Below are 12,976 nucleotides of genomic sequence, written 5' to 3'. Positions count from 1 at the left end.
ATTTACAGTTAGAAGAATTTATGGATGCAAGGACAGTCAACAAGATTGTCAAACATGTCAGAATTTACCCAATGTCATGTTAATCTCACTGACTGGATTACTCAAGACCTTTTGTGTGTTTCCATTTTTCTGTCCATTTTTCTGATATAGCTTCAGTGATGGCATGTCAGAGTGAGTTGAGGTTCTGCTGCATTGTGGAACATTGAACCATAGAGATGAGGAGGGAGGCCAACAGAAGAAGGTGCCAAAACATTTCAGTGTCACCGCTGTCATGCTGTGGGACACATCTAATCTGACATCTAAATGCTTCCACGACAGAGATGTGTGCATGTGTATGGGAGGTCTGATTTTTTAGGAATAGGCAGAGGGGCAACTCTCAGAACAGAGCATTTAAAGAGTATTACTGCCCTATCAGGTCAATCTCATTTAATTTGTATCAATAAGGTTTATGTGATTTGTCTCCCTTGATAAAGGATTTTTTAAATAACATTGCAGCCTTTTCGTTATCACAGTTGTTATAGAGGGTGAATATTATGTATAATATGAAATGAAATCAAATTTATTTATATAGCCCTTCTTACATCAGCTGATATCTCAAAGTGCTGTACAGAAATCCAGCCTAAAACCCCAAACAGCAAGCAATGCAGGTGTAGAAGCACGGTGGTTAGGAAAAACGCCCTAAAAAGGCCAAAACCTAGGAGGAAACCTAGAGAGGAACCAGGCTATGAGGGGTGGCCAGTCCTCTTCTGGCTGTGCCAGGTGGAGATTACAACAGAACATGGCTTTGATGTTCAAATGTTCATAAATGACCAACATGGTCAAATAATAATAATCACAGTAGTTGTCGAAGGTGCAACAGGTCAGCACATCAGGAGTAATGTCAGTTGGCTTTTCATAGCCGATCATTGAGAGTATCTCTACCGCTCCTGCTGTCTCTAGAGAGTTGAAAACAACAGGTCTGGGACAGGTAGCACGTCCGGTGAACAGGTCAGGGTTCCATAGCCGCAGGCAGAACAGTTGAAATTGGAGCAGCAGCATGGCCAGGTGGACTGGGGACAGCAAGGAGTCATCATGCCAGGTAGTCCGGAGGCATGGTCCTAGGGCTCAGGTCCTCAGAGAGAGAAAGAGAGAATTAGAGAGAGCATACTTAAATTCACACAGGACACCGGATAAGACAGGAGAAATACTCCAGATGTAACAGACTGACCCTAGCCCCCCGACACAAACTACTGCAGCATAAATACTGGAGGCTGAGACAGGAGGGGTCAGGAGACACTGTGGCCCCATCTGATGACACCCCCAGACAGGGCCAAACAGGCAGGATATAACCCCATGAGCCTTGATGTATAACAGTGTCTTGCAGGCATGGTATTCACTAGATAAAGGTAACACCAACATAAAGTGTCTTAATAGAGCGTTGGGCCACCACAAGCCACAACAGCTTCAATGCACCTTGGCAAAGATTCTCTAAGTGTCTGGAACTCTATTGGAGGGATGTGATGCAATTCTTCCACGAGAAATTCCATCATTTGATGGTGGTGGAAAACGCTGTCTCAGGCACCACTCCAGAATCCCCCATAAGTGTTCAATTGGGTTGAAATGTGGTGATTGAGGACGGCCACGGCATATGCTTTACATAGTTTTCATGCTCATCAAACCATTCAGTAACCACTCGTGCCCTGTGGATGGGGTATTGTCATCATATGGGGGTATAGCCATGGTAGCCAAAATAATGGCCTGCCCAGCATTTTTATACATGCCCCTGAAGATCGAGATTTGTAGCAATATATATACTTAATTTCTAATGCAGTTATGCACACCTGCTCTTCCATGATGCAGACTTTCCAAGTGAATTCAGGTGAAAGCTATGATCCCTTATTGATGTCCTTGTAAATGAAGGGGAGAAGAATGTTTAAGCCTTGAGGCATGGATTGTGTATGTGTGCCATTCAGAGGGTGAATGGGAAAGACAAAATATTTAAGTGCCTTTGAACGGGGTATGGTAGTAGGTGCCAGGCGCACCGATTTGAGTTAAGATCTGCAGCGCTGCTGGGTTTTACATGCGGAACAGTTTCCTGTGTGTATCAAGAATAGTCCATCACCTGAAGGACATCCAGCCAACTGTGGGAAGAATTTGAGTCAACGTGGCCCAGAATCCCTATGGAATGCTTTCGACACTTTGTAGAGTCTATGCCCTGACGATTTGAGACTGCTCTGAGGGCAAAATGGGGGAGGGGGTGCAACTCAATATAATGTTTTGTACACTCAGTGTATATCCATATAGAGATCTCAAGTACTTTATGTCAGATACTGTGAGTTTTAACCCTTCACTTCTGCTCTGTGCTATTCTTAGAAAGGGCCACAATGCTGAGGGATTCCTCTGGAAGAGAGCTCTACTTATTCTGAGCAGTAAAGCATTTAGCATGTAAGCATTCAGCATTTAACACCATAGTACCCTTCAAACTCGTCATCAAGCTCGAGACCCTGGATCTCGACCCCGCCCTGTGCAACTGGGTCCTGGACTTCCTGACGGGCCGCCCCCCAGGTGGTGAGGGTAGGTAACAACATCTCTACCCCGCTGATCCTCAACACTGGGGCCCCACAAGGGTGCGTTCTCAGCCCTCTCTTGTACTCCCGGTTCACCCACGACTGCGTGGCCATGCACGCCTCCAACTCAATCATCAAGTTTGCAGACAACACTACAGTGGTAGGCTTGATTACCAACAACGACGAGACGGCCTACAGGGAGGAGGTGAGGGCCCTCGGAGTGTGGTGTCAGGACAATAACCTCACACACAACAAAACAAAGGAGATGATTGTGGACTTCAGGAAACAGCAGAGGGAGCACCCCCCTATCCACATCGACGGGACAGTAGTGGAGAGGGTAGAAAGTTAAGTTCCATGGAGTACACATCACGGACAAACTGAAATGGTCCACCCACACAGACATCGTGGTGAAGACGGTGCAGCAGCGCCTCTTCAACCTCAGGAGGCCGAAGAAATTTGGCTTGTCACCAAAAACACTCCAAAACTTTTACAGATGCACAATCGAGAGCATCCTGTCAGGCTGTATCACCGCCTGGTACGGCAACTGCTCCGCCCATAACCGTAAGGCTCTCCAGAGGGTAGTGAGGTCTGCACAACGCATCACCGGGGGCAAACTACCTGCCCTCCAGGACACCTACACCACCCGATGTCACAGGAAGGCCAAAAAGATAATCAGGAACAACAACCACCTGAGCCGCTGCCTGTTCACCCCACTATCATCCAGAAGGTCAGAACAGGTGCATCAAAGCAGGGACCGAGAGACTGAAAAACAGCTTATCTCTCAAGGCCATCAGACTGTTAAATAGCCATCATTAACATTGAGTGACTGCTGCCAACATACTGACTCAACTCCAGCCACTTTAATAATGGAAAAATGTATGTAATAAATGTATCACTAGCCACTTTAAACAATGCCACTTCATATAAGGTTTACATACACTACATTACTCATCTCATGTATATACTGTACTCTATACCATCTACTGCATCTTGATGTAATGCATCACTAGCCACTTTAAACAATGGCACTTTTATATGTTTACATACCCTACATTACTCATCTCATATGTATATACTGTACTCTATACCTTCCACTGCATCTTGACTATGCCATTCTATACCATCACTCATTCATATATTTTTTTATGTACATATTCTTATTCATTCTTTTACACGTGTGTATAAGGTAGTTGTTGTGAAATTGTTAGGTTAGATTACTTGTTGGATATTACTGCATTGTCGGAACTAGAAGCACAAGCATTTCGCTACACTCGCATTAACATCTGCTAACCATGTGTATGTGACAAATAAAATGTTATTTGATTTAAAGACATTGAGAAAAGTATCCTAGAAGGGAGGCTATTTCAGCCAGTAAAGAAACTTGAGTTGTTGAGCATGTTGGCTCCTAGCCTATACCGGCTATAACTGACTACCGAGGGTGGTTCTGTGCCCACCACATCAAAAAGTACATTAAGTGTGAGTTGACAGTATATAAGCCATGTAAAACTTGTCAAAGTGTTTGTTGAAGCAGAACCCTTCCATTTATGTATTAGAGAATTATTAATCCTGGATGAACTGTCTGAGATTCCTTGAGTTGTCTCATCTTAATTCAATCTTCAAGCCTACGCATGATGGGATGTTAATTGCTTAATCAACTCAGGAACCACACCTGTGTGGAAGAACCTGCTTTCTATATACTTTGTGTCCCTCATCTACACAAGTGTTCCATTATTTTGGCAGTTGCCTGTATATATTTACAACGCCATGATTCACAAATGACAAATGTGTGTTCAACAAACATATGGCTACGGTACAATAATAATAATAACATTTTTAAAAAAGAAGACACCTTCAAGATTCCCTTTGAGGCATATAGTATAGGTTACACACAGTGGCGCTCAGTGCCGTTTAAGATGAGGGAGGACGATTTTCTGAGAAATTGCCTAATTTCTATTATAGCATATTGGATGACTCTCATTCATATTCCTTTCACCCAGTTCAATGTACATAATACTCGAATTTTCCCTATACCCATCATGAGGTTGCTACAATCTAGCCTATGAATGAAAGTTTACAATGTAGGTGCACACTCTTGCCTGCATCTAGCTGATATAGGGTGTAATCATTAGTCCAACAGTTGCAAACGAGAGATTCTATTGGACAAATTCAGGTATGTGTATCCCCGTGTTGTTCCGTTTAAGAAACGTTTTTCAACAGAATCGGCGGAATGAATACACCCCTGATCACGCGTAAACAGAGTTCACTCTCATAACAGCCACGTTATCTTCCGTTGTGGACTTCAATGCACAACAAATCAGCTGTATGTGACCAGGCGAAACAACCTTTCCAAGTCAAACCTCCAATAACATCCCACATCGTTGTCATCGTATTAGCTAAACTAATGTCATAGTCAGCATAGTTAATATAACTAACGCTACAATCGTGCAGTAACGTTAGTGTACAGTCAGTACGCAGTTACACCGGCGGCCCTGGTGGCAGTAATACCAAAAGCTTACCTTGACTTGAATGAATTCCAGTGTCGTGTTGGAAAGTCATAGCCAGCTAGTTAACATAGCATCCCTCTGAGGAGGGTGTTTCAGTAGGCTAAACTAGCTAGCTGCATTTGCTAGCTAAGTAAGTGAAAATAATGACATTCTCTCTTGCTTCTCCTTCATTTTGGAATAAATTAATGTGTTCAAAACTGTTAAACTATTGTCTTTCTCCCTCTTTGAGTCAACTACTCACCACATTGTATACACTGCAGTGCTAGCTAGCTGTAGTTTATGCTTTACTAGATTAATTCTCTGATCCTTTGATTGGGTGGACAACATGTCAATTCATGCTGCAAGAGCTCTGATAGGCTGGAGGACGGCCTCCGGGAGTTGTCATAATTCTGTGTAAATCTATGGAAGGGGGTGAAAACCATGAGGCTCCTAGATTGTTTTTCTTTTCAGTTCCCAAGTGGCGCAGTGGTCTAACGCACTGCATCTCAGTGCTAGAGGCGTTACTACAGACCCTGAATCAATTCCAGGCTGTGTCAAAACCGGCTGCAATTGGGAGGCGCGTGGGGCGGGGAAAAATTGGCCCAATGTCGTCCAAGTTAGGGGTTGGCCAGGGTAGGCCATCATTGTAAAATAAGAATGTGTTCTTAACTGACTTGCTTGGTTAAATAAAAATAATGGCTTCCGGGTTGGATGCACGCAGTGTTAAGAAACAGTGCGGCTTGGTTGGGTTGTGTTTCGGAGGATGCATGGCTTTCGACCTTCGTCTCTCCCGAGTTGTAGCGATGAGACAAGATAGTAATTACTAACAATTGGATACCAGGAAATTGGGGAGTAAAGGGGGGTAAAAAAAAACAATACTGTGCAGCCGTATTCATTGACCTGGCCAAGGCTTTCGACTCTGTCAATCACCGCAGACTCGACAGCCTTGGTTTCTCAAAAGATTGCCTCTGCTGGTTCACCAAGTACCTCTCTGATAGAGTTCAGTGTGTCAAATCGGATGGTCTGTTGTCCGGGCCTCTGGCAGTCTATGGGGGTGCCACAGGGTTCAATTCTTGGACTGACTCTCTTCTCTGTATACATCAATGATGTCGCTCTTGCTGCTGGTGAGTCTCTGATCCACCTCTACGCAGACAACACCATTCTATATACTTCTGGCCCTTCTTTGGACACTGTGTTAACAACCTTCCAGGCGAGCTTCAATCCCATACAACTCTCATTCCGTGGCCTCCAATTGCTCTTACATACAAGTAAAACTAAATGCATGCTCTTCAACCGATCGGTGCCTGCACCTGCCCGCCTGTCCAACATCACTACTCTGGACAGCTCTGACTGTGCACAACTACAAATACCTAGGAGTCTGGTTAGACTGTAAACTCTCCTTCCAGACTCACATCAAACATCTCCAATCCAAAGTTAAATCTAGAATTGGCTTCTTATTTCGCAACAAAGCATCCTTCTCTCATGCTGCCAAACATACCCTTGTAAAACTGACCATCCTACCAATCGTCAACTTCGGCGATGTCATTTACAAAATACCCTCCAATACCCTACTCAATAAAGTGGATGCAGTCTATCACAGTGCCATCCGTTTTGTCACCAAAGCCCCATATACTACCCACCACTGCGACCTGTACGCTCTCGTTGGCTGGCCATCGCTTCATATTCGTTTCCAAACCCACTGGCTCCAGGTCATCTACAAGACCCTGCTAGGTAAAGTCCCCCCTTATCTCAGCTCGCTGGTCACCATAGCAGCACCCACCTGTAGCACGCGCTCCAGCAGGTATATCTCTCTGGTCACTCCCAAAACCAATTCTTACTTTGGCTGCCTCTCCTTCCAGTTCTCTGCTGCCAATGACTGGAACATACTACAAAAATCTGGGCACCGGACTGGGCACCCTCGCTGCGGGCAGTCTCTGGAGGCTCCGGACTGGAGGCCGTCTCTGGAGGCTGCGGACTGGAGGCCGTCTCTGGAGGCTGCGGACTGTAGACCGACTGAAGGACGTCGCTGGAGGCTCCGGACTAGAGGCCGTCGCTGGAGGCTCCGGACTAGAGGCCGTCGCTGGAGGCTTCGGACTAGAGGCCGTCGTTGGAGGCCTCGTGCCATGGATCATCACTCCATGGATCATCACTGGAGGCTTCGTGCCATGGATCATCACTGGAGTGGAGAGACACACAGGAGGCCTGGCTCTGGGAGCAGGCACATGACTCACCAGGCTGGGGAGACATACAAGAGGCTTAGTTCTTGGCAGAGGCACTGGATACACTGGGCAGTGGAGGGGCACTGGCGGTCTCGAGCGCAGAGCTTGCACAACCCGTTCTGGCTGGATGCCCGCTTCCAGCCGGCAAATGCGGGATGCTGGCACAGAGCACACTGGCCTGTGAATGCTCAACCGAGACACCGTGCGCATCACCCCATAGCACGGTGCCTGACCAGTCACATGCTCGCCACGGTAAGCACGGGGAGTTGGCTCAGGTCTGAATCCTGACTCTGCCACACTCCCCGTGTGCCCCCCCAAAAAGGATTTTGGGGGGCTGCCTCTCGGGCTTCCTTGCTAGCCGTGTTCCCTCATAATGCTGCCGCTCTGCTTTAGCTGCTGCCTTCGCCTTCCTCTCTGCTTCTACGTGCTCCCAGTGCAGGCGATCCTTCCCGGCCAGGATCTCCTCCACACGTCCAGGATCCCTTGCCATTCAAAATGTCCTCCCACGTCCATTCCTCCTTACCACTCTGCTTGGTCCGTTTGTGGTGGGAAGTTCTGTCACGGCCGTTAAAAGAAGAGGACCAAGGTGCAGCGTGGTGAGTGTACATTTTCTCTTTATTTGGAAAATGCAAAACAATAAACACTACAAAAACAAACCGTGAAGCTAAAGGCTATGTGCCCTAAACAAAGTCAACTTCCCACAAAGACAGGTGGAAAAAATGGCTACCTAAGTATGGTTCTCAATCAGAGACAACGATAGACAGCTGTCCCTGATTGAGAACCCTACCCGGCCAAAACATAGAAATACAAATAAAAGAGTATAAAATACCCACCCCAACTCACACCCTGACCAAACCAAAATAGAGACATAAACAGGATCTCTAAGGTCAGGGCGTGACATTTTCATCCTAAGTCACCCAAGACAGGGGGAATGGAAACATGTTGTGTGCAACAGGGAGGGGCATTCAAATGATGCAAGCTTATAACACATTTGTCTAACTTGTTATTTGTAGTCCATCTATCTATGTGTAACAGGGTTGACACGTTATTTCCCGCGCTCTCAGTTATCTACCACAAAACACAGGAAAATGTCAAAAAGAGTAAAACCAGCTCCCCTTATTTTACACTATGATTTGACTATTAGATGTTCAATGTTTCTTTTGAAACAAATATTTAAAAAGGAATAGTTTCACCATATTAAAACGAGAGTTCAGTTGACTTAACAGGGTTCACCTTAAAATGAGGGACACCAATTTATTAATCGCTAATTACAAATAAATAATAATCATCAGAAAATGACTGTCAAAGCAACGAAATAACTAGGGCTTACCAATTATGGTGAAAACTTGGGAAATGTTGGGGTTAAGTGGGTTACAATCTTCCTAGAAGTCAGAAAAACATGATGTAGGACATGTCAAAATGCAGATTTTTGGCACTTTAGCAAGTTCCATGTGTTTTATATTATAATTAAATTAATTTAATTGAACAGTCTTTTAAAATTCTATATTGGTGCACAATTTCTATATAAAATATCACTGGAACGCAAAACACACTCTATTGGCGGAATGACCCATCTGTGCAACAGGTTTTAAGAATTCTGTTAATCTGGGTTAAATGGTGACATGCAGAAATGGGACTCATAAATATGCAAAGTGAAGATGAGATCCTACACTAGGGCTGTTACGGTGGGCGGTCACGAGTCATGATGACAGTCAAATTCCACGTGACCATTTAGTCACAGTAATTAGGCTTCTCCAAGCGCTGATGCTGCTGATGGTCATTGGCAGCTTACCAAAACCTGCTAACTGGCTGGTACTCTGCACTCTGTTGATAATTTACTTACAGGAGAGTGAGACCAAATCATGGACTCTGGACAGAGTGGATTTCAGTTGTAACAAAAAGGCAGTTTATTGAGTCAAAAGATATCTTGCCCTGCAGTTTTAACGTGCACGGACCTGATTCATATAACTCAAAATGGAGTTAGCTGAAAAAGGGCCTAAACAAAGGTTACAACAGTTTTTATACATAGAATAATGTAGGTGGAGTCTTGTCGTGGTGGTCTTCTGACTGGTCCCAAAGGGTTGGAGGCGGACCTGCTCCAGCCAGAGCAGGAGCCCCTATGGTGCACAGCAGAGCCTTCTGCTCTGGGCACCCGACCAGTAGAGGGGGGATGGAGTGTGTGTGTTTATGCAAGAAGGTATTTATGTGTCAGGGGATCGTGAGGTAGGGACTGAAACTGGCAGTTTATGGCTGGGGGTAGGGTGCTTCCTGTTCGAACAGGGGTGCGTGCAATGACTTGAGTCAAGCGGATAAGTTTGGCGCTGTATAATATATGAGCTATGTGTATAAATATACAGTGCCTTGCGAAAGTATTCGCCCCCCTTGAACTTTGCGACCTTTTGCCACATTTCAGGCTTCAAACATAAAGATATAAAACTGTATTTTTTTGTGAAGAATCAACAACAAGTGGGACACAATCATGAAGTGGAACGACATTTATTGGATATTTCAAACTTTTTTAACAAATCAAAAACTGAAATATTGGGCGTGCAAAATTATTCAGCCCCCTTAAGTTAATACTTTGTAGCGCCACCTTTTGCTGCGATTACAGCTGTAAGTCGCTTGGGGTATGTCTCTATCAGTTTTGCACATTGAGAGACTGACATTTTTTCCCATTCCTCCTTGCAAAACAGCTCGAGCTCAGTGAGGTTGGATGGAGAGCATTTGTGAACAGCAGTTTTCAGTTCTTTCCACAGATTCTCGATTGGATTCAGGTCTGGACTTTGACTTGGCCATTCTAACACCTGGATATGTTTATTTTTGAACCATTCCATTGTAGATTTTGCTTTATGTTTTGGATCATTGTCTTGTTGGAAGACAAATCTCCGTCCATCAGGTTTTCTTCCAGAATGGTCCTGTATTTGGCTCCATCCATCTTCCCATCAATTTTAACCATCTTCCCTGTCCCTGCTGAAGAAAAGCAGGCCCAAACCATGATGCTGCCACCACCATGTTTGACAGTGGGGATGGTGTGTTCAGCTGTGTTGCTTTTATGCCAAAAAGTTCAATTTTGGTTTCATCTGACCAGAGCACCTTCTTCCACATGTTTGGTGTGTCTCCCAGGTGGCTTGTGGCAAACTTTAAACAACACTTTTTATGGATATCTTTAAGAAATGGCTTTCTTCTTGCCACTCTTCCATAAAGGCCAGATTTGTGCAATATACGACTGATTGTTGTCCTATGGACAGAGTCTCCCACCTCAGCTGTAGATCTCTGCAGTTCATCCAGAGTGATCATGGGCCTCTTGGCTGCATCTCTGATCAGTCTTCTCCTTGTATGAGCTGAAAGTTTAGAGGGACGGCCAGGTCTTGGTAGATTTGCAGTGGTCTGATACTCCTTCCATTTCAATATTATCGCTTGCACAGTGCTCCTTGGGATGTTTAAAGCTTGGGAAATCTTTTTGTATCCAAATCTGGCTTTAAACTTCTTCACAACAGTATCTCGGACCTGCCTGGTGTGTTCCTTGTTCTTCATGATGCTCTCTGCGCTTTTGACGGACCTCTGAGACTATCACAGTGCAGGTGCATTTATACGGAGACTTGATTACACACAGGTGGATTGTATTTATCATCATTAGTCATTTAGGTCAACATTGGATCATTCAGAGATCCTCACTGAACTTCTGGAGAGAGTTTGCTGCACTGAAAGTAAAGGGGCTGAATAATTTTGCACGCCCAATTTTTCAGTTTTTGATTTGTTAAAAAAGTTTGAAATATCCAATAAATGTCGTTCCACTTCATGATTGTGTCCCACTTGTTGTTGATTCTTCACAAAAAAATACAGTTTTATATCTTTATGTTTGAAGCCTGAAATGTGGCAAAAGGTCGCAAAGTTCAAGGGGGCCGAATACTTTCGCAAGGCACTGATATATATATATATATATATATATACGTATATATATATATATACGTGTGTGTGTATGTATGTATGAATATGTAACTTTGTGTCAGTTACCTTTCAAAGTTGAAATGAAAAAGAAATGCAAACAAAGTTCTTGTTTCATACAATTGTGTACTCAAAACATTTAATAAAAAAGGAGTGACAAATACAAACCCCTACCTGCTTAAAAAAGACTGACAGCTGAACCGAGTCTCAAGGGTGCAAATTGATATGTTTTGCTTTGCTTGCTTTCTGTATCTTGACCTTTATAAATCTTCATCATCATTGTCTATGGGAGTGGAACAATTTTCCTCTAAACGTTTGCTATGCAAACATCCCGCTGGTCACACACTGCTTAAATCAATGTTGTTTCCACGTCATTTTAATGTGGAATAGATATTGAATTGACATCTGAACAAGTCTGTCGGGGGAGTGGGTGCCCACGATGAACATCATGTTCAGGAAGCCCCACAAGACTGCCAGCAATACATTACTCAACATCCTCTTCCGCTTCGGCGAGAACTACAGATTAAAAAGTGCCTTTCTTGATGGACACAATTACTTCTTCTACCCATCCCCCTTCCTTTGCTCCCAGGTCAAAGACTACCAGCCTGGGGCATGTTTCAACATCAAATGTAACCACATGGGCTTTGATGGGCATGAGGTGGCAAAGCTTCTCTCAGTAGACACTGCCAATGTCACCATCCTACAAGACCCATCAGAGCTGTTTGAGTCATCCTTCCTATTTAACTAGGCAAGTCAGTTAAGAACAAATTCTTATTTACAATCAGAGCCTACCCCGGCCAAACCCTAACCCGGATGACACTGGGCCAATTGTGCACCACCCTATGGGACTCCCAATCGCGTCCGGTTGTGATACAGCCTGGAATCAAACCAGGGTCTGTAGTGATGCCTCTAGCACTGAGATGCAGTGCCTTAGACCGCTGTGCCACTCGGGAGCCCAGGGAGCTACACCCCAGAGAGCTACAACTAATTCTACCTCAAGAACCTGCTCTTCTTTGACTTTGGATTTGAGCTGAGGGCCAAGGCCCTGGAGTGGAACAGGGCTGACAGGAGGCTCTGCCAGCATTTTAACTCTACATTCTGGGCCAAGGTGGAGGCGTACCAGCAGATACGGATAGAGCAGGATGTGAGAGAGCTGAGGATGAGGCATGCAGAGATGGCCATGTGCATTGAGGGTGGGAGTCAGAGCAGTGGAGGCTGGGATGATTCGGGACAGCGATCTGCTTCCCTGGCAGCCAGTCTGAGAGAACTCCATCCTGGGTTACAAAATATTGGCTCCAAATACAGGGAACTCTGTCGGAAAATGCTCACACCTGAAATATAGTGACTGTCAGAGCTAGGGTTCAATCTGTGGCTCACACGATTATGGGGTTGCTTAAAGCACACTATCCAAGCTACAAACTGATTTATGGAACAGCTTGGATTAAACAACTTGGCTGAGCACATAAATATAAATGACTTACTCCTAATGCAATGTTGTCTTATTGCATTGATGTATGTATAACAGCCATGAGCTGATTACAGACATCTAAGATGTTTAATTTATTCTCAGAATTGTTTATATTTTTTTCAAAATCTGAAAACTACTCTCAGAGTTTGGCTCTTGAAGCCTGCATGACATCCTTTTCCCCTCCTCTCATACTGAAGATGCCAAATGTGTGTTATTTAGTAGATTAAGGCATATAAATGAGCGTGCAAATCGTCATTCACAGTCCTAATGAAGGTCGATGTTCATTAAAACAGGGCATGGTTCAAGTGCTTTAGT

The 12,976-nt window shown here is 44.5% G+C and overlaps 1 protein-coding gene and 1 long non-coding RNA gene across 2 annotated transcripts; one reads left to right on the top strand and one right to left on the bottom strand.

Moving 5' to 3' along the window:
* Position 1: 1 nt before the first annotated feature.
* Positions 2-5,391, bottom strand: LOC149983266 (uncharacterized). The gene is made up of 2 exons (XR_016496429.1): positions 5,063-5,391; positions 2-1,111 (listed from the first exon to the last, which is right to left on the bottom strand). It is a non-coding gene; the product is annotated as an uncharacterized LOC149983266 (long non-coding RNA).
* Positions 5,392-11,632: 6,241 nt separating this feature from the next.
* Positions 11,633-12,535, top strand: gal3st1b (galactose-3-O-sulfotransferase 1b). Its single transcript, XM_090236671.1, has 2 exons — positions 11,633-11,869; positions 12,194-12,535. Exons 1-2 carry the CDS (start codon positions 11,633-11,635, stop codon positions 12,533-12,535), a joined length of 579 nt encoding a protein of 192 aa, XP_090092797.1.
* The last annotated feature ends 441 nt before the right edge of the window (positions 12,536-12,976 follow it).

Source organism: Oncorhynchus mykiss, chromosome 5, assembly GCF_057628025.1.
Source record: "Oncorhynchus mykiss isolate SJ-2025 chromosome 5, ASM5762802v1, whole genome shotgun sequence".
Classification (NCBI taxonomy): Eukaryota; Metazoa; Chordata; class Actinopteri; order Salmoniformes; family Salmonidae; genus Oncorhynchus; species Oncorhynchus mykiss.
This window is presented reverse-complemented; position numbering and strand designations above follow the sequence as displayed.

Coding starts and splice junctions, on each gene's coding strand:
- gal3st1b (XM_090236671.1), top strand. CDS start 11,633: ATGAACATCATGTTCAGGAAGCCCCACAAGACTGCCAGCAATACATTA. Junction 11,870..12,193: donor AGGTGGCAAAGCTTCTCTCA/GTAGACACTGCC, acceptor TTCTACCTCAAG/AACCTGCTCTTCTTTGACTT.